This window comes from Pseudophryne corroboree, chromosome 2 (genome assembly GCF_028390025.1).
Source record: "Pseudophryne corroboree isolate aPseCor3 chromosome 2, aPseCor3.hap2, whole genome shotgun sequence".
In the NCBI taxonomy this organism is placed as follows: domain Eukaryota; kingdom Metazoa; phylum Chordata; class Amphibia; order Anura; family Myobatrachidae; genus Pseudophryne; species Pseudophryne corroboree.
This window is the reverse complement of record NC_086445.1, coordinates 447,300,163-447,322,900: the sequence shown is the minus strand read 5'-3', so window position 1 is coordinate 447,322,900 and position 22,738 is coordinate 447,300,163. Positions and strand designations below refer to the sequence as shown.

At 43.8% G+C, this 22,738-nt stretch overlaps 1 protein-coding gene across 1 annotated transcript in view; it reads left to right on the top strand.

Annotated features, from left to right (window-relative positions):
* ATP2A3 (ATPase sarcoplasmic/endoplasmic reticulum Ca2+ transporting 3) overlaps positions 1 to 22,738 on the top strand; it is a 391,052-nt gene that overhangs the window by 237,733 nt on the left and 130,581 nt on the right. Inside the window, exons 4-5 of the mRNA XM_063953699.1 lie at positions 9,969 to 10,073; positions 11,994 to 12,132. Coding sequence (XP_063809769.1) covers positions 9,969 to 10,073; positions 11,994 to 12,132 — 244 coding nt within the window. The remainder of the gene's footprint in view (positions 1 to 9,968; positions 10,074 to 11,993; positions 12,133 to 22,738) is intronic.

The following is a 22,738-nucleotide window of genomic DNA, read 5'->3' as shown; positions in this document are numbered from 1 at the left end:
CAAGAATTTTTCAGTGGGATCTGCTGGACGAATGGTCCGGATCGCATCTTCAGATGCATCAGCGGATAATCCTGTCTCCAAGGACAAGGGTGTCTCTTCTGTGGTGGCTGCAGAGTGCTCATTTACTAGAGGGCAGCACATTCGGCATTCAGGACTGGGTTCTGGTGACCACGGATGCCAGCCTGAGAGGCTGGGGAGCAGTCACACAGGGAAGAAATTTCCAAGGAGTGTGGTCAAGTCTGGAGACTTCTCTCCACATAAATATACTGGAGCTAAGGGCAATTTACAATGCTCTGAGCCTAGGAAGACCTCTGCTTCAAAGTCAACCGGTGCTGATCCAGTCGGACAACATCACGGCGGTCGCCCACGTAAACAGACAGGGCGGCACAAGAAGCAGGAGGGCAATGGCAGCAAGGATTCTTCGCTGGGCGAAAAATCATGTGATAACACTGTCAGCGGTGTTCATTCCGGGAGTGGACAACTGGGAAGCAGACTTCCTCAGCAGGAACGACCTCCACCCGGGAGAGTGGGGACTTCATCTGGAAGTCTTCCACATGATTGTGAACCGTTGGGAAAGACCAAAGGTGGACATGATGGCGTCCCGTCTGAACAAAAAACTGGACAGGTATTGCGCCAGGTCAAGAGACCCTCAGGCAATAGCTGGGACGCTCTGGTAACACCGTGGGCGTACCAGTCGGTGTATGTGTTCCCTCCTCTGCCTCTCATACCCAAGGTACTGAGAATTATAAGACGGAGAGGAGTAAGAACTATACTCGTGGCTCCGGATTGGCCAAGAAGGACTTGGTACCCGGAACTTCAAGAGATACTAAGAAGGGACTTGCTTCAGCAAGGATCATGTCTGTTCCAAGACTTACCGCGGCTGCGTTTGACGGCATGTCGGTTGAACGCCGGATCCTAAGGGAAAAAGGCATTCCGGAAGAGGTCATCCCTACCCTGGTCAGAGCCAGGAAGGAGGTGACCGCACAACATTATCACCGCATTTGGCGAAAATATGTTGCATGGTGTGAGGCCAGGAAGGCCCCCACGGAGGAATTTCAACTCGGTCGATTCCTGCATTTCCTACAAACAGGAGTGTCTATGGGCCTCAAATTGGGTTCCATTAAGGTTCAAATTTCGGCCCTGTCGATTTTCTTCCAGAAAGAATTGGCTTCAGTTCCTGAAGTCCAGAAGTTTGTCAAGGGAGTACTGCATATACAACCCCCTTTTGTGCCTCCAGTGGCACTGTGGGATCTCAACGTAGTTCTGGGATTCCTCAAATCACATTGGTTTAAACCGCTCAAATCTGTGGATTTGAAATATCTCACATGGAAAGTGACCATGCTGTTGGCCCTGGCCTCGGCCAGGCGAGTGTCAGAATTGGCGGCTTTGTCTCACAAAAGCCCATATCTGATTGTCCATTCGGACAGGGCAGAGCTGCGGACTCGTCCCCAGTTTCTCCCTAAGGTGGTGTCAGCGTTTCACCTGAACCAGCTTATTGTGGTACCTGCGGCTACTAGGGACTTGGAGGACTCCAAGTTGCTAGATGTTGTCAGGGCCCTGAAAATATAGGTTTCCAGGACGGCTGGAGTCAGGAAAACTGACTTGCTGTTATCCTGTATGCACCCAACAAACTGGGTGCTCTTGCTTCTAAGCAGACGATTGCTAGTTGGATGTGTAGTACAATTCAGCTTGCACATTCTGTGGCAGGCCTGCCACAGCCAAAATATGTAAATGCCCATTCCACAAGGAAGGTGGGCTCATCTTGGGCGGCTGCCCGAGGGGTCTCGGCTTTACAACTTTGCCGAGCTGCTACTTGGTCAGGGGCAAACACGTTTGAAAAATTCTACAAATTTGATACCCTGGCTGAGGAGGACCTGGAGTTCTCTCATTCGGTGCTGCAGAGTCATCCGCACTCTCCCGCCCGTTTGGGAGCTTTGGTATAATCCCCATGGTCCTGACGGAGTCCCCAGCATCCACTTAGGACGTCAGAGAAAATAAGAATTTACTTACCGATAATTCTATTTCTCGTAGTCCGTAGTGGATGCTGGGCGCCCATCCCAAGTGCGGATTGTCTGCAATACTTGTACATAGTTATTGTTACAAAAATCGGGTTATTATTGTTGTGAGCCATCTTTTCAGAGGCTCCGCTGTTATCATGCTGTTAACTGGGTTCAGATCACAGGTTGTACAGTGTGATTGGTGTGGCTGGTATGAGTCTTACCCGGGATTCAAGATCCTTCCTTATTGTGTACGCTCGTCCGGGCACAGTATCCTAACTGAGGCTTGGAGGAGGGTCATGGGGGGAGGAGCCAGTGCACACCACCTGATCCTAAAGCTTTTACTTTTGTGCCCTGTCTCCTGCGGAGCCGCTATTCCCCATGGTCCTGACGGAGTCCCCAGCATCCACTACGGACTACGAGAAATAGAATTATCGGTAAGTAAATTCTTATTTTTACAATGGTCAAGTTGTTATGTGACCTTTTTTAAATAAAAATATATTTATTTTTTCATTGGGCAGTATCCAATCACCCATGGTCATTGACTGACTGCGGGTAATTGCTTTGTTGGTGGCTATCCTATTAGGCCCATTAAGCCGGCACGTGCCGTGGTTTATTAGGGATTTTGTTTCACTTCCCATAGGCAGGCAAAACTAAATCTCCCGATAAGCGCCGGCTTTTCGGAGCTGCGGCGGCGGAAACACACAGGTTTCACTGAGCCTGTAAGTTTTCGCACAAAAAAAGTGTTTTTGTTTTTTACGGGAGATCTATTTAGATACCCTGTAAAAAATAAATAAATAAAAATAAAATTATTGGCGAAAAATTGCAAAAAACTGTAGTATTTCGCTCCCAATGTTTCCTCGCACCTAATTGGATACCCCCTATTGTGTTATACTGCTGAACCCTTATTTTATCTCAAAATAATTTTTTTTTTTTTTTTAACTCTTCTGTACATACAATTTTATCCAAGTTACAGCGCTGTTATCCAAGGATAACAACAAATAAAAACTCTGCCTGTGTTACATAGAGGCCTTATTGTAAAATAAGAAACCTAAAGTACCGTATACACTCGAGTATAAGTCGACCCGAATATTAGCCGAGGCACCTAATTTTACCACAAAAACCTGGGAAAACTTATTGACTCGAGTATAAGCCTAGGGTGGGAAATGCAGCTCTAGCCGTACACAGCCCTCAGTGCCAGATATGCCCTCATACTGCCAGATATGTCCCCACAGTGCCAGATATGCCCCCACAGTGCCAGATATGCCCCCACAGTGCCAGATATGCCCCCACAGTGCCAAATATGCCCCCACAGTGCCAAATATGCCCCACAGTGCCAGATATGCCCCACAGTGCCAGATGTGCCCCACAGTGCCAGATGTGCCCCACAGTGCCAGATGTGCCCCACAGTGCCAGATGTGCCCCACAGTGCCAGATACTTACCCTCCGTCGCTCCCGCGCTGTCTTCTGAAGGAGGGACATGGAGAGCGCAGTGCGCGGCTCTCCTGTGTCCCTCCTGCGTCTCCGGCGGCAGCGGCGTGTGTTAAAGGAAGTGCCGGTTCGTGCACTTCCTTTAACACACACACCGCCGGAGATGCAGGAGGGACACAGGAGAGCCGCGCGCTGCGCTCTCCGTGTCCCTCCTAACGCTGACTGAATTATAAGCCGAGGTGGCTTTTTCAGCACAAAAAAACGTGCTGAAAAAGTCGGCTTATAATCGAGTATGTACGGTATATGCAGTAGTGACAGCTTCCCCAGGCTGCAATGTACAACAACAAAACGTCACATGGTGGACATTTTTCTTAATAAAAAAATTACTTCAGAGGACCCACTGTTTTCTAACTGTATATTAAATGATGACTATGATGGCAAGCTGGGACACAAGTGAGCAAAAACAAGGAAAACAACCATCCTTTGCTACATGTGTGACTGGCTGATAATTCCTGAATGGTCGGTCAGTTTGGATAGCTGCATTTTTTCCATTTGAGATTAAGCTTAAAAAAAAAAAAAAAATCAGATTTGAGGTTTTAAATAGTTCTTGCTAACATTCTAAGCTGTGGATGGAAAATATAGTCACCAGCAGCATGACCTTAATGGCAGTGGAGCAAATTTCATGTGTCTGCACTGAGTGAACACATCTGCTTGAGAGTTTTCAAAAACTGCTGCAATGTTGTTTTCAGTATTGGTAAAATATTGATTTGATTCTAAATGTATATATTTCCACTGCATTTATATAGGATCGCTTTGTCATTTCTGTACATTTGCAGAGAAAAATGTTGCACAGTCTCAGTATAAATGTGTAGTACAGGTTGAGTCTCCCATGCATTTAAGTTACATATAATATGTTTAGGTTATATATGATATGGTGCCTGAAGGTATTTTCATATAATAGTTTTTAACTTTGTGTATGAAACAAAGTTTGTGTACATGAAATTCATATACACATAGGGCGTGAAATTCATATACACATCCCGCCACTCTCTGCATGTATATAGCGGTAAGAACTGTCCTTTGTGATTATAGGACTCTGGGGGAAAAACCCAGAAGTCCTGTGCGTGCATCTAGTGACGTGCGCATTGCGGGGGAGGGAGCTGGGTTGGGTCTCTCTCAGAAGGGGCACACACCCAAGCCCCGGAATCTATTGCATGCTAAGCTTGGTGCAAAGGCGGTACACAGCCAAACCTCCGGAAACAGCATTTTTGGAGGTTTGGCCACATACAGTATTTAAGCTTCCTGCATCTAGCCCTTAGCCTGAAGGTTTTTTATACACTTTATACAATATTTTTTAATAATTTTGTGCATGAAACAAAGTTTGTGTACATTGAACCATCAGAAAGCAAAGGTGTCACGATCTGACAGGGTCAAAAAATGTTGGATTTTCAGATATGGGAAACTCCAACCTGTAGAGGCTTTCAGTAAAGCTGGGTTTTCGTCACTGGGACTGTGTATGCCCAGCCAATATGCCAGCTCGACAGGCCGACATATCGTATCCTGGGTACACACTGAGCGATGCAATGAAGGTTGGAGCGATATATCGCTCTTGCCTTCATTACACATGCTGGGATAAATAGTGTGACCGCCCGGTTGGCCTTGCAGCAGGGCCGAGCGGGCGACGCCGCTAATCACAGAGGGCACCTGCTAATTGAGCATATGCACTAAGCCATATGCCTGATTTGTCATTCCAGTTCAGCCAGAATTTAAAAATTGTGTGTACTGTGTACCCAGCTTTAAACTTCACATTATGTACTATAATCTTTCATTTTCAAACAGATTTGTTTTAATTTCCTTTGTAAGTCTTGTAAAAAATTTTTTTACATTATACAGAAATGTTTGCACATTTTAAAATAAAATACAAGTTTAGGGTGCATCAAATTGTAATCAGATATTATTATCATTATTAGATTTATTTTTTATTATTATTAGATTTATTTATTATTATTATTATTTTATTTTAATTTTTTTATTTTATTTTTTTACGTTAAAGAAAATATGCGGTTTACCAGTTATGCTTATGTAAGCATTCATATTTTCTATACTCAGCCTTCACTTCTTCTATTGGGTTGCTTCTGGTCTGTTGATTGAGCATCTCTCCACCTGTATGGTGAAGTTGGGTTGTCACTATCACACCATGTTTTTTCTGTTTTGTTTGTACAGTATGTCATGTCATGGGAGGAGAAATCTTAAGGAAACTATTGAAATAGAGGATTGTGCTGCATGTGAAAGAACTATATGTTGGACAATGTTTTTAGCACACACATTGTCAATTTATGTTGGTATTATTTTAGTGATTATAGGCCTGATTCAAAAATGTACGGTATTGCACAGCCATTGGGAAGCAGCTGTGCAATACCATACACCTAATATGTTAATGCTGCATGAGGTGTCTGCTGGAAAAAGATACATCCTGCATGTATCACAGATCCACATGCTGCGCCCGAAGATGCATCAGCTCACCATGGTGACTATCGGTCCTGATGTTCGCAGTCCTTAGCCATCTGAGCTTACTCAGACTGGCTATTGGAATTCCCCTGCCGGGGCTGGGAAGTCTGCGTCTGACGTGGACCATAAACTTGGCACGCCTATAAAATGAGGACCCCGTTTTGTAGAACAGTCCAAGTGTTGGCCCCCCAAAAGCCACAGCATGTCATTTATGCTGCTGCTGAAACAAGACTGCAAGAGATCACGTGGGACTCAATCTGGACATGCACAGAACGGGTCCTGCGTATGTAGAGTTCCACCACCATAGGGTTTATGTACTAACCTGAATCAGACCTTATGTGAGAAGATAACTCATACTTTTAACATATTGCTGCTTGATAGTGTAGCGCCCAAGGGTTGATTGCCTTTGCAGTTTTGTGTTGTATTGAGCGCACTGTACATGAGTAGACCTAAATAAAATCACAGTGTTATGGTGTGTACACAGGGTGCGATGCACTGTACAGCCCAACAATGACTTTTCAACGTAGCCAGAGCCCGGCCCCACCGATATAGTCAATGTTAGGCTGTCTGCGCAGTCTATTTTTCCTTGCGATGCCGATCCCGCAGGACCTCGCATTGGCATTGCAAGGACTATACACACGGTGCGATATGCACTATATTTTCTTACGATTTTGACTATATAGTTTAAATTGTAAGAAAAATCGTACCGTGTGTACACACCTTTAGTACAAAATATAAATATACTGTATAACCACAAAACAGCTGATATAGAATGTGTTTAATAATATGGAATGTAATACACAGTGTTTTATAAATGTGAAACTAACTGTGTGTAGTGGCATTGGAAAATGGTTGATCCACTTGCCAGTGAATAGCACAACCTGTGTGTGGTTACAATTAGGCTAGTGATGTGGAAGTGTTTTGTGCTTTAGCTATTAAAGTGTCAGTTGACTGATGATCAGATCAAATACTGTATGTGAATAACTTACACCACCTGTGATCACCCATAGAGGATGGTGGATTACTATTATATAGACTCCCTTCTGAGTGTAGCAATTTATAAGATGACTCATAACTTACAGTACAGATCAGTAAATAACTGAGAATCTTGTTTATGGATTTTACAGAACTTGTGTAAATATCCATAGATGGCAAGTTACGCTAATAAAATAAGGTAGAGTCTAATGTAACCCATACACTTGTGAGATATCAGGTACAATCCTTCTATTTCGACCACATCTGTGAGAGAAATTGAAGGATTGTATGCACATTTTCGGTACCTTGCAATGCGATGCGCGGGCACGACGCTCGAATGTCACGTCTCAAGATAGTATATGCTGCGCGTAATATTTATCGTATCGCAGTGCGATCGAATGTGTTTTGAAAAACACATGCAATATATCGCACTGTGATATGCGATGGGCACCCGCCATGAGCGGCCAGACGCTACTCCCACTCGGCAGTGACGTGCCCATCACATGATTACCATGCGATCTATCGCATGATCGCATGGTAATCACTTTGGCAGTTCAGGTGCGATTTCATTGCACCTGAACTGCTGGTGCGATGCCCCGCAATGTCGCGTTGCGGGGCATTGCACAAGTGTATGGGCACCATTAGGGGCCTATTTATTACATGTGGGATATCGCCCCAAAACACCCATTTTCATGAGGTAGCAGCAAGTAATAAGTATTCCTGAATGTACAGTGGGGTAGATGTAAGATCCATCAATATGGAGGAAAAGTGGTATCAGCGCACGTTATGCACACTGATGCCACTTCTCCCCTATGTAAGACTGCAGTTGGTATTGGAAAAACACGTTCTCCTTGGACAGCAGCATACTGTATATAGTATAGTGATAATTTTTATTTTCAACCTGTGTACTAGTTATCTAACCTATGTTGCTACAGATGGAGCCTCCCTCATCGTTGCTATTTCTCCTCCTAAACGGAGGCTTAGTCCTACCTAAGCGATAGCTCAGGTTGTTCAGTTGTTGCACGGACAGGCGCGTTGAGGCATGCTGCGTATCATGCAATACACATTTTCACCACTGGGTGGCTAATACTCCACAAATCCAGTACTGTAGAGCGAATAATAAATGATATTTAACTGCGCCAATGTTATGTATAAAAAGCAGCTCTAAAACAAAAGGATAGGTTAAATTATTACATGTTTTTTGAGCACTTGAAAAAACTGTGTAAACGCATAACCTGTATGGAAAAAAAGAGGTTTTTAATTAATAGAATGTAAACAGCTCTATTATGGAATGTTTGTAATCCATTATGAGGAGCGGGTTCCCATAGTGCCTTTTGAGTGAAGCACTAGGTACTTAATTTGGTAACTACCTGTCCCTATCTAAAAGTACCTGTTGTGTTAGCTGAATCAATTCCTGGGTCAGCGGCTTCTGTCACAGCATGACAGTTTGTTACAGTGCTGGCGGCTGAGTATCAGCGGCTTCTCACACAGCGGCAAGTGTTATCTTTATAAGTATAATGGGGAGAGATAAAAGCTCCTCCCTAAGTTCCTGGATGCCATAGTGCTTAGCATCTCTGTACAGTATTTTCTATTTGAGCACTAAGTAGCATGAACAGCCTGTAACATACTCTGCGCTAAAGGCTACAGCGGCAAGTGTTATCTTTATAAGTATAATGGGGAGAGATAAAAGCTCCACCCTAAGCTCCTGGATGCCAAAACACAGTGCTTAGCGTATCTGTACAGTATTTTCTATCTAGCCAGAAGCCCCACACCCCGTGCAAGCTGGTCGGACAATTGGAGGGGACCCGACACACAGTTGCTTGCCATTTCCCTTTGGTGTGTCACATAAACTAGTGGCCTGTGTCTGCCTTGAAAGCCAAGATTCTCCTCTTTCGTATGATACCGGTCTCTAGTTTCTGGGACACCCATTTCCCATAGACTATAATGGGCCCGTTAAGTCAGACCCACCATGTGTTCTGACGCTTGCTGTTAGCCTTGTGGGAGTCACAAAAACTTGGGGTTTTGAGACGATTGGACCCCCAGAACCGGATATTTTAAGATTTAAGCCCATTTTAATTTAATTTCATTTAATAGTTCACCTAAACCTAACATCAATGGACCATTGCTTTAACACATTTGTTTGTGTCTGTATAGACTATTTTTATTTATTAGTTTGTCTATGGGACCTCATTGCCGCAATGTATGTTAAATAGCGTAATGATATGCAGTACAGCATTGCCCATACAGTGTACAGTAAAGTAGTTCTTGCGCTATAGTGTACTGTATTTTAATGGAGACCATTCGCGGTGGTGATTTTAAAAAGTGACATCTGGTGGATGATCGCAGGTATTACACTCACTGGTAATGCCAAACGCCATGATAAGCTCTGTGAGCCTCCCTACAACTAGGCATGCCACCTTGCGCCCATGCACGCTGCGACTCCGTGATCGGGACCAATGCCATAGACAGCATAGATGAGCGAGGCTCCATCTGTATGTCCTGTTTTATACAGGTCTTATGAGGCCATGTGCTGCCCAGCACCCTCACCCTTGGCTTTGCTTATTCACCTTATGGGCAGCAGCTGTCTGCAAAAATGAAAGGGAACTGGATAACTGTGTCTTGTAGTGTGGCACGGGAGGATGTGTGATTCAGAGGGGAGCGGTAGTCATGACATGGGTGGGAGCTGGAGGAGGCATCGGGATCAGGGAGGAGGTGGAAGGGCCAGGTGCAGCATAGAGGAGACAGTCTGTCATGAAAAAAAAGACCAGAATTGGTTACTTTCTGTGGCATACCAGGAAACCGTGCTGTGGGCAATGGCCCACCATTAGGAAACACCTGACATAGGGGAACCCATTCTAATACTAGAACACACAAACTGCAAACAGATGGGGCCTAGTCAGAATCGGACTCTTGACTTACTAACCACTTTTTTTTATATTTTCAAACAAATCTGCAAAATTATAAAAAAATGTATAATGCATGTCGCTTACACACTTTGCAGCTTTGCTATTCCATGCTTTTCATAGTGCTAATACAATGCTGTATAATGTCTTTCAGATACTGGCTTGGTTTGAAGAAGGAGAGGAAACGACAACTGCCTTTGTGGAGCCTGTAGTTATTATTATGATACTTATTGTCAATGCGTTTGTTGGGGTATGGCAGGTATGTCCTTTTTACAACTATTTTAATAAGTTGTGAATTTGTTTGAGAGAGTCAAATTATTCCATCAGATTTGGCTTATAAATAGAGATACCATATTTTAAAAGGTTTGTACCATCCCCATTCCTGCCATCATTGTGTAATGTATCAATCACGGAGCCCGCTCAGCTCTGATCACTGTCATCATGTGTAGTAATAATGCGGGGCACTTAAATATTAGGACTGCCCTTGTGGACAAATAAAATACAAGATACCTCATGTAAGAGTTGCTAATAACATTCATAAAATGAATTAATTCTCCTACATGGACAAATCTACTTTACATGTTTTCCGTTATTAGTGGTTTAAGATGAAAAGAGGTTTATTCCAGACAGAACAGTATGACAGCTGACACTGTACATAGGTAATAAGGACCCAAATGTATGAAGCAGTGATAAGAGTGGAGAAGTGAGCCAGTGGAGAAGTTGCCCATGGCAACCAATCAGCATTGAAGTAACATTTTTAATTTGCATACTATAAAATTATACAGAGCAGCTTAAGCACCTTAAGGTTCCCAGTGATCACAAGTCTTTCTGGAATATTTTTTGTTCCAATTGGCTGGTATGCTTGTTAGCAGTAGTTCAGTAGTCACTGAGATAATATTTTAGTGATCTTTTAAAGAAGCACTTTCAGAATGTCCTAGTGACTTGACTATCTGATAAGTGATGAGCTGTAGAGACCACCATCTCTCGGCTATGCTAAATCAAGGAATACATTACATCCTTTGCTAACAGTGTGGTTTGATGATTTTTTTTTTAACTGTAAAGAGATATTTTTGTTACTGCCATCCACATGTTTGAGAAGTTCTGGGTGGTTCGCTGAATTTAGCCAGGGGGATCTCTGTGATGAAATACATTGGAAAGTTCTTGTTGGCACACCGCAGTCATGCAGGATGCTGACAGCTGGAAAGGCGAATGGCTTTCTCCACACGATGCCAAAATGGGAAAAGCACTGAAATACTTCACAATTCACTTTTGAAAGCACTTGCAACACTGTGGAAAACATAAGAGATTAGCACTGCAGGGAGAACACTTGCAATAACATCTATAATTGAAAGTTGTCATCTAAGGTTAATGTATTTAATTCCTAACTGGTGTCTGTAAAAAGCATTTCCGAAATTCAAAAATCCCACTTGTTCTGCCAGGAAAAGAGAGTGACATTTTTAGACTACATTAAAGGGCTCATTAGGGCAATAAAACATCTTACATACTACTTTTTTTTTCCAAAAATTGGTAGCTGGTAGTTATTGTATGATATCTGAACTAATTCCTTATATGAATGTTGATGAGTAATTCCTTCCAATGTCATGAAAAGGAGAAAATTAAAAGTGTAGTACTATTACACAATGAGAATGAATAGCAAACAAATTAAAAAGTTCTAAATATTATTAGACATTCAAGTTAGAGTCCCTTAGGTCCTGTGCTTACTTTTAAGATGCTTTAGTGTAACTTAGAGAAGTGTTTTCCATAATAATCACTTATATAGTCTAGTCAAGGCAGTCACTATCAGCATCACAAATTAGTATTTTATATTTATTTTAAATAAACATGATGAAAATCATGTAATTTTGTGCTGAACTTGCAAGACAATAGTCTATTTACAAGATCATATCTAGCCTAAACTCTTGTTTGTTTTGCCCCTGGGTCACAACGATCATAAAAAAAAGTGTACTTTTTAAAGTATGGCAAATTTTTTCCCCTAAAATGGAAATACACAAATCAAAACATGATATTTTGACTTGTGAATAATTGAGCAAAAACAAAGAAGCATTGCCATAACTTATTTCTAATAAATACATTGATTAGTCACATTCATTTTTGTGAGTTCTCTTGGAATCAATTGCTACAAGGTAACTGTAGTATCTCTTCCGCGCCCTTGTATCAGGAGAGAAATGCTGAGAGCGCCATTGAAGCTCTAAAAGAGTATGAGCCAGAGATGGGCAAAGTTATCCGTGCGGACAGAAATGGTGTGCAGCGTATCAGAGCTAGAGACCTGGTTCCTGGAGACATTGTGGAAGTGGCAGGTACGGTGTCTACTAAAATAAAGCAGGTAGAGATAAAATGTAGTATTTATGAATTAGAATGTATAAGTAGCTCTGTTTTTTAATTGGGCAATTTTGAGTCATAGGAATGAATTTGGCATAAGGCAGGGTACTGCAGTACTTATGTGTTGTAGAGGCTGAGAGGTGATCTTATCTTGCACATTTGTCAAACTTTCTTTTGTAAGTAAGTAAAAATGTGTTCAGAAGTTACAAAAAAAAAATCAATAGCTTAAGCTTTAACGGAGGCAGGAAAATTATAAATTATCTTAGCAGAGGTTAGCAATGTATCCTTGCTTGCCTACTTTGTGTGAGGGTGGGCGATGAGGTTCCTTTCATCATGTCCTCAGCCCATTGTGGAACCACTGGGCCATGATTACTTGATTTGCGCCCTCTTGCACACCATACACTTTACTAGGAAAGTGGACTAGATGTAGAAGGTGCACTACTCTTGCAAGAATACTCTGAGATTTTGGAGTCTCCTGGACATTCATCATGGATAGTAGACAAGAATGCATAGAATATAAGTGAGGAAAGGGATAAGTTGTTAAGAATAGTGCAGTTCTATCCTGTGCTGTGACAGTAACGGCAGGACTATGGAATGTTCTGCGTAAACATGTAGGGGTGTGGCTTAGCATGGCAACATTTGTGTGAATTCATATCCAGTTATATAAATCCCCCTGATCTTCATGAGCTGTGGGAATAGTGTCATTGTTTTTTTATTTTTTATTAAACTTTATTTAAAACTAGGGATATGCAACGAGCCTTGTATTTTAGCTTTGGATCTGTATTAACTTTGTGTTTTGGTTTTGCCATAACCGCCCTCAAGTGTGTTGCTTTTGGATCTGTATTTTTTTTTAAACATTTTTTTTTTTGCTAAAATCACACAATTTGGTCTTTGTTTGTTCCTACATTATTATTGACCCCAATAACATTAATTTCTAGCCAGTTATGACCACCTCACAGACAAAATTTTGTTTTCATTCAGTTCGAGCCAAAAGGTTGCACTGACCTAGCTTGCTGAATAAGTTAAGCGACAGCAGTGAGCGGCACACACAAGTGGCTGTTCAACTTTAAATATGGCACATCCGGGAAACAGAGTGGCAGTGCAGTGACAGACAGGATGGTAGTGTAATAAACTATACAATCCCATAGAAAGTAATCAAGTATGTTTTCATTAATCAAGAAATAGATCAGAGGCCTACGGGAGGTACAGGGAAATGGAGGTAATAAAAGAAGAGTAAAAAAAAATATTTTATGTGGCAGGCAACTGTATGGTCCACTAGGGCAGAGACTGATGTGAATGACTAAATATTCTATGTGATAAATCCTGCAAAAAGACAGTACAAGTAGAATAAAAAAAAAAATATTGATTGTGGTAAACAACTATATCGTCCACTAGGGCAGAGACAAATGTGAATAACTAAATATTCTATGTGAAGCTTATTAGCAAAAAGACAAAGCAACAAAAGAGAACAAAAATGACTGATTTAATATTTGTGAGACTGTTTTGCAAGGGGGAAAAAAGGCCATAAAATACAAGATTGATTAATTAAAATTAACATGTGAATGCACATTTCTTATTAAAAATTACTTAGTAATGTTGGAGAAATAACCAATAAAAATGTTTGTCTATGCAAAATAGACGGTCACCAATGCCACCGAATAATACAGCCCATAATGAAAAAAAGAAGTGATGCAAGATGGGATTGTCCTTGGGCTCTTCCACCCACTTTTTTGTTTGATATTAAAGGACATTCATAGTTTAACTAGCCAAAGCACTTCAGCGACAGGTACTGCCACTTTTGTGGCTTAAGTGCTTGCTTTGTTTGGGCTCCCACAAACCAATTTTTTTAGAAGGACTACCTCTGATCACTATTGAGGAAGTTGTTGATGAGGGTTTTAATTGCATTATAAACTTGTAAACGAAATTGTATGAACTCACCGCAAATTACGTAACATGGAGGCGGTGCTTAGATGGTTGATGTACCTACCTCCACTAACTTTGGCCTCACAAATGCAGATGCCTTCACTGCATTGCAAGGATCTGGATAAAATAATGCCTTCACCAAACGGTGGCTTTTCTGCTCTTAATGCCCAGGCATCACAATCACTACTTTTTATCATGGGCAAGACTTGTAGCCACTGATGGCTGACTTGCACAAACAACATCATCGTCATCATCATCATCATCATCAACAACATAATCATCAACATCCCCATTGTCAGATAGTGGTAATACACAAATATCCCCCTCTTCTTGTTCCACTTCCACACAAGCATCCGCAATTTCTATTAGGTCATCACAATCTTTATTTGTACTGCTCCCCACATGGTAGAAATGGTGGAAGGTGGCAGAACAAGCTTCTCTAAGAGGAAGATGTGAAAAAGGTTGGACTCTTACATAGCTAACGTGGACACCCCTAGACTCTTCTCAGAGATTTCTTAATCTAAACACAGTTTGAGCCTTAATGTCCTCTACTTCTTTTTTTTTTTTTTTGTGCATTGATTTGACGCATTTTAGGTGACACTTTTTTTTTTACATTGTGAAAGATTTTGCGTGCCCTTTACTAAACTTTCTGTGCCCTGGACCACCTTTCGTAGATGTTGTACTATCATGACTGGCACCAGTTGCAGCACTATTGTTTGGTTGCTGCTTCTGCTCTTCTCTCGACTGATTTTAGGGATCCATATCAATGAACACACACACAAGTTGTACAGAATCAACTAGCGTTTAATAGTATTATTTATTTACTTGAACTGTATTTTTTTTTTCTTAAATCGGCACTCACAGGGGCGTCATAGTACTTACCCCATTGTATTCACATAACATATACTGGCCTGCGGAGTCACAGTACTCATGTTATGTGAGTGCAGTGGGGTACGGCACCTACACCACACACCAGTTGTACAAAAGAAAACAATTGTAGTATTTTTTGTGTTTTTTTGGCAAATGCCAACTCACACTGTAAACTGGACAGCACTTTTATTTATATGAATGCAGTGGGGGGGTGCAACGCACACAACAGGTTGGACACTGGACAGATACGTCAGCAGTGCTGGAGTGTATGGACACTAGACAAATAGGTCAGCAGAAGTTGTTAAAAAAAAACAGACTTTAACTTCAACTTTTTGTTAACTAATTTATTACTTTTTTAACAACATTTTTACTTTTAGTTTTTTTTATATTATAACAGCTTTTTTTATATTTTTAACTTTTCTTTTTTTATCTTAAAAAAATGAACCATTTTTCTAAACTTTTTTTGGATGGACACTGGACAGATACTTCATCAGCATTGGAGTGTATGTAATATACAGGGGGGATGGGGCTGGGACATTGGACAGATACAGTACGTCAGCAGCACTGGAGTATATGGACACTGGACAGATACATCAGCAGTACTGGAGTGTATGGACAGTGGATGGATGCTGGTCAGATACATCAGTAGCACTGGAGTGTATGGACGCTGTACAGATACATCAGCAGCACTGGCATGTATGGACGCTGGACAGAAAGGTCAGCTTGTATGTTATGTGAACACAGTGGGAGGTACAACACAGTTGTATAAAAACTTTTCTCTGACGTCCTAGTGGATGCTGGGGACTCCGTAAGGACCATGGAATAGCGGCTCCGCAGGAGTCTTGGAACAAAAGTAAAGCTTTAGGACTACCTGGTGTGCACTGGCTCCTCCCCCTATGACCCTCCTCCAAGCCTCAGTTAGATTTTTGTGCCCGAACGAGAAGGGTGCACACTAGGTGGCTCTCCTGAGCTGCTTAGTGAAAAGTTTAGTTTTAGGTTTTTTATTTTCAGTGAGACCTGCTGGCAACAGGCTCACTGCATCGAGGGACTAAGGGGAGAAGAAGCGAACTCACCTGCGTGCAGAGTGGATTGGGCTTCTTAGGCTACTGGACACCATTAGCTCCAGAGGGATCGAACACAGGCCCAGCCATGGAGTCCGGTCCCAGAGCCGCGCCGCCGGCCCCCTTACAGAGCCAGAAGCAAGAAGAGGTCCGGAAAATCGGCGGCAGAAGACATCCTGTCTTCACCAAGGTAGCGCACAGCACTGCAGCTGTGCGCCATTGCTCCTCAGCACACTTCGGTCACTGAGGGTGCAGGGCGCTAGGGGGGGGCGCCCTGAGCAGCAATAAAAACACCTTGGCTGGCGAAAATACATCACATATAGCCCCCAGGGCTATATGGATGAATTTTAACCCCTGCCAGAATCCATAAAAAAGCAGGAGAAAAGTCAGCGAAAAAGGGGCGGAGCCTATCTCCTCAGCACACTGGTGCCATTTTCCCTCCCAGCTCCGTTGGAGGGAAGCTCCCTGGCTCTCCCCTGCAGTCACTACACTACAGAAAGGGTTAAAAAAGAGAGGGGGCACTAATTAGGCGCAGTATTAACAATACAGCAGCTATAAGGGGAAAAACACTTATATAAGGTTATCCCTGTATATATATAGCGCTCTGGTGTGTGCTGGCAAACTCTCCCTCTGTCTCCCCAAAGGGCTAGTGGGGTCCTGTCCTCTATCAGAGCATTCCCTGTGTGTGTGCTGTGTGTCGGTACGTTTGTGTCGACATGTATGAGGAGGAAAATGATGTGGAGACGGAGCAAATTGCCTGTAATAGTGATGTCACTCCCTAGGGGGTCGACACCTGAGTGGATGAACTGTTGGAAGGAATTACGTGACAGTGTCAGCTCTGTATAAAAGACAGTGGTTGACATGAGTCAGCCGGCTACTCAGCTTGTGCCTGTCCAGACGTCTCATAGGCCGTCAGGGGCTCTAAAGCGCCCGTTACCTCAGATGGCAGATACAGACGCCGACACGGATACTGACTCCAGTGTCGACGGTGAAGAGACAAATGTGACTTCCAGTAGGGCCACACGTTACATGATTGAGGCAATGAAAAATGTTTTACACATTTCTGATAATACGAGTACCACCAAAAAGGGGTATTATGTTCGGTGAGGAAAAACTACCTGTAGTTTTCCTGAATCTGAGAAATTAAATGAGGTGTGTGATGATGCGTGGATTTCCCCCGATAACAACTGATAATTTCTAAAATGTTATTGGCATTATATCCTTTCCCGCCAGAGGTTAGGGTGCGTTGGGAAACACCCCCTAGGGTGGGTAAAGCGCTCACACGCTTGTAAGAACAAGGGCTCTACCCTCTCCTGAGATGGCCGCCCTTAAGGATCCTGCTGATAGAAAGCAGGAGGGTATCCTAAAAGGTATTTACACACATACTGGTGTTATACTGCGACCAGCAATCGCCTCAGCCTGGATGTGCAGTGCTGGGTTGGCGTGGTCGGATTCCCTGACTGAAAATATTGATACCCTAGATAGGGACAGTATATTATTGCCTATAGAGCATTTAAAAGATGCATTTCTATATATGCGTGATGCACAGCGGAATATTTGCCGACTGGCATCAAGTGTAAGTGCGTTGTCCATTTCTGCCAGAAGAGGGTTATGGACACGACAGTGGTCAGGTGATGCGGATTCCAAACGGCATTTGGAAGTATTGCCTTATAAAGGGGAGGAGTTATTTGGGGTCGGTCTTTCAGACCTGGTGGCCACGGCAACAGCTGGGAAATCCACGTTTGTACCCCAGGTCGCCTCTCAACATAAGAAGACGCCGTATTATCAGGCGCAGTCCTTTCGTTCCCAGAAGGGCAAGCGGGCAAAAGGTTCCTCATTTCTGCCCCGTGACAGAGGGAGAGGAAAAAGGCTGCAGAAATCAGCCAGTTCCCAGGAACAGAAGCCCTCTCCCGCCTCTGCCAAGCCCTCAGCATGACGCTGGGGCTTTACAAGCAGACTCAGGCACGGTGGGGGCCCGTCTCAATGAATTTCAGCGCGCAGTGGGCTCACTCGCAAGTAGACCCCTGGATCCTTCAGGTGATATCTCAGGGGTACAAATTGGAATTCGAGACGTCTCCCCCTCGCCGTTTTCCTAAAGTCGGCTTTACCGACGTCTCCCTCTGACAGGGAGGCAGTTTTGGAAGCCATTCACAAGCTGTATTCCCAGCAGGTGATAATCAAGGTACCCCTCCTGCAACAGGGAACGGGGTATTATTCCACACTGTTGTGGTACCGAAGCCGGACGGCTCGGTGAGACCGATTCTAAATCTAAAATCTTTGAACACTTACATACGGAGGTTCAAATTCAAGATGGAGTCACTCAGAGCAGTGATTGCGAACCTGGAAGAAGGGGACTACATGATGTCTCGGGACATCAAGGATGCTTACCTTCATGTCCCAATTTACCCTTCTCACCAAGGGTACCTCAGGTTTGTGGTACAGAACTGTCACTATCAGTTTCAGACGCTGCCGTTTGGATGGTCCACGGCACCCCGGGTCTTTACCAAGGTAACGGCCGAAATTATGATACTCCTTCGAAGGAAGGGAGTTTTAGTTATCCCTTACTTGGACGATCTCCTGATAAGGGTAAGATCCAGAGAACAGTTGGAGGTCGGTGTAGCACTACCTCAGGTAGTGTTGCGGCAGCACGGTTGGATTCTCAATATTCCAAAATCGCAGCTGGTTCCGACGACTCGTCTTCTGTTCCTAGGGATGATCCTGGACACAGTCCAGAAAAAGGTGTTTCTCCCGGAGGAGAAAGCCAGGGAGTTATCCGAGCTAGTCAGGAACCTCCTAAAACCGAGCCAAGTCTCAGTGCATCAATGCACAAGGGTTCTGGGAAAAATGGTGGCTTCCTACGAAGCAATCCCATTCGGCAGATTCCACGCAAGAACTTTCCAGTGGGACCTGCTGGACAAATGGTCCGGGTCGCATCTTCAGATGCATCAGCGGATAACCCTGTCACCAAGGACAAGGGTGTCCCTCCTGTGGTGGTTGCAGAGTGCTCATCTTCTAGAGGGCCGCAGATTCGGCATTCAGGACTGGGTCCTGGTGACCACGGATGCCAGCCTGCGAGGCTGGGGAGCAGTCACACAGGGAAGGAATTTCCAGGGCTTATGGTCAAGCCTGGAGACATCACTTCACATAAATATCCTGAAGCTAAGGGCCTTTTACAATGCTCTAAGCTTAGCAAGACCTCTGCTTCAAGGTCAGCCGGTGTTGGTCGGACAACATCACGGCAGTCACCCACGTAAACAGACAGGGTGGCACAAGAAGCAGGAGGGCAATGGCAGAAGCTGCAAGGATTCTTCGCTGGGCAGAAAATCATGTGATAGCACTGTCAGCAGTGTTCATTCCGGGAATGGACAACTGGGAAGCAGACTTCCTCAGCAGACGCTCTGGTAACACCGTGGGTGTACCGGTCAGTGTATGTGTTCCATCCTCTGCCTCTCATACACAAGGTACTGAGAATTATAAGATGGAGAGGAGAAAGCACTATATTCGTGGCTCCGGATTGGCCAAGAAGGACTTGGTAACCGGAACTTCAAGAGATGCTCACGGAGGATCCGTGGCCTCTACCTCTAAGAAGGGACCTGCTCCAGCAAGGACCCTGTCTGTTCCAAGACTTACCGCGGCTGCGTTTGACGGCATGGCGGTTGAACGCCGGATCCTGAAGGAAAAAGGCATTCCGGATGAAGTCATCCCTATCCTGATCAAAGCCAGGAAGGATGTAACCGCAAAACATTATCACCGCATTTGGCGAAAATATGTTGCGTGGTGCGAGGCCAGTAAGGCCCGACGGAGGAATTTCAACTGGGTCGATTCCTACATTTCCTGCAAACAGGAGTGTCTATGGGCCTGAAATTGGGGTCCATTAAGGTTCAAATTTCGGCCCTGTCAATTTTCTTCCAAAAAGAACCAGCTTCAGTCCCTGAAGTTCAGACGTTTGTAAAAGGGGTACTGTATATACAGCCTCCTTTGGTGCCTCCAGTGGCACCTTGGGATCTCAATGTAGTTTTTGGGTTCCAAAAGTCACATTGGTTTGAACCACTTAAATCTGTGGAGTTAAAATATCTCACATGGAAGGTGGTCATGCTGTTGGCCCTGGCCTGGGCCAGGCGCGTGTCAGAATTGGCGGCTTTATCCTGTAAAAGCCCTTATCTGATTTTCCATTCGGACAGGGCGGAATTGAGGACTCGTCCTCAGTTTCTCCCTAAGGTGGTTTCAGCGTTTCACCTGAACCAACCTATGGTGGTGCCTGCGGCTACTAGGGACTTGGAGGACTCCAAGTTGCGGGACGTTGTCAGGGCCCTGAAAATATATGTTTCCAGGACGGCTGGAGTCAGAAAATCTGACTCGCTGTTTATCCTGTATGCACCCAACAAGCTGGGTGCTCCTGCTTCTAAGCAGACTGTTGCTCGTTGGATTTGTAGTACAATTCAGCTTGCACATTCTGTGGCAGGCCTGCCACAGCCAAAAATCTGTAAATGCCCACTCCACAAGGGAGGTGGGCTCATCTCGGGCGGCTGCCCGAGGGGTCTCGGCTTTACAACTTTGCCGAGTAGCTACTTGGTCAGGAGCAAATACGTTTGTAAAATTCTACAAATTTGATATCCTGGCTGAGGAGGACCTGGAGTTCTCTCATTTGGTGCTGCAGAGTCATCCGCACTCTCCCACCCGTTTGGGAGCTTTGGTATAATCCCCATGGTCCTTACGGAGTCCCCAGCATCCACTAGGCCGTCAGAGAAAATAAGAATTTACTTACCGATAATTCTATTTCTCGTAGTCCGTAGTGGATGCTGGGCGCCCATCCCAAGTGCGGATTGTCTGCAATACTGGTACATAGTTATTGTTACCAAAAATCGGGTTATTGCTGTAGTGAGCCATCTTTTCTAGAGGCTCCTCTGTTATCATGCTGTTAACTGGGTTTAGATCACAAGTTATACGGTGTGATTGGTGTGGCTGGTATGAGTCTTACCCGGGATTCAAAATCCTTCCTTATTGTGTACGCTCGTCCGGGCACAGTATCCTAACTGAGGCTTGGAGGAGGGTCATAGGGGGAGGAGCCAGTGCACACCAGGTAGTCCTAAAGCTTTACTTTTGTGCCCAGACTCCTGCGGAGCCGCTATTCCATGGTCCTTACGGAGTCCCCAGCATCCACTACGGACTACGAGAAATAGAATTATCTGTAAGTAAATTCTTATTTTTTAACTTATTTGTTTTAATTTATCAACTTTTTTTTACTTTTCAACTTTTTAACTTTTTTTTATTACATTTTAACTTTATGAATTTTTTTATTTTATTTTTTTACTTTTGTTTAACTTTTTTTGGATGGACACTGGACAGATACTTCATCAGCACTGGAGTGTGTGGAATATACAGGGGGATGGGGCTATGACACTGGACAGATATGTCGGCAGCACTGGATTGTACATACACTGGACAGATACATTAGCATCACTGAAGTGGATGGACACCGCACAGCAGCTACTGGACACAACACAGCCCAGCAGCCAGCACAGCAAAGCAGACAATGAGAGATGGCGCTGAGTCACCGCAGTGGGGTCCTTACATAGAATCCAAAACTGGCATTCCTCCACCCGGGAATGTCAGTCTAGGCTACAATTAAAGCGGGAAGCCACTCCCCTGTCTTGCATGTGCCCTACTCTGTGCTGATGTCCCTAGAAGCTTGTGGTTGTGCACATGCACAGTCTGCCAGTCCCAGTGCCTGCCAGGTCCATTGCTAATGTGCAGGGGATCTGGCCTTCATCTGGACTGCAGCAATGCTGACCATCTGGACAGCAGCACCAGCAGTCCCTCTCTTCAAAAAGGTTAGGAACCACCACTAACCATAATAATGAATAACAATACAAATGAATGAACACCATAAAACAAGTGCTATAAAATATATAAATACTTTGTAAATGTTTAGTACATTGGAAACATACCTACAGTCTAGATGGGAAAGGCTAAATTAAAATATTAAACTAGCTAGGTGAGTATCATCACTATAAAATGAGCCATAATTAACTTTAAGGTGACCGGAGAGGTAATTTGTTTGGGAAAATGCTCCATGTAATTTAAAAACCACAGTTCAGGTCTGACCAAATGAATATAGAGAATTTTGCATCTGTATAATTGTGTTTAAAACATGCAGATGGTCAGTCTGATCAGCAGAATACCAGCACATTATACACTGCTCAAAAAAATAAAGGGAACACTAGAATAACACATCCTAGATCTGAATGAATGAAATATTCTTATTAAATACTTTGTTCTTTACATAGTTGAATGTGCTGACAACAAAATCACACAAAAATTATCAATGGAAATCAATTTTATTAACCCATGGAGGTCTGAATTTGGAGTCACCCTCAAAAGTAAAGTGGAAAAACACACTACTGGCTGATCCAACTTTGATGTAATGTCCTTAAAACAAGTCAAAATGAGGCTCAGTAGTGTCTGTGGCCTCCTCGTGCCTGTATGACTTCCCTACAACGCCTGGGCATGCTCCTGATGAGGTGGTGGATGGTCTCCTGAGGGATCTCCTCCCAGACCTGGACTAAAGCATCCGCCAACTCCTGGACAGTCTGTGGTGCAACGTGGCATTGGTGGATGGAGCGAGACATGATGTCCCAGATGTGCTCAATTGGATTCAGGTCTGGGGAATGGGCGGGCCAGTCCATAGCATCAATGCCTTCATCTTGCAGGAACTGCTGACACACTCCAG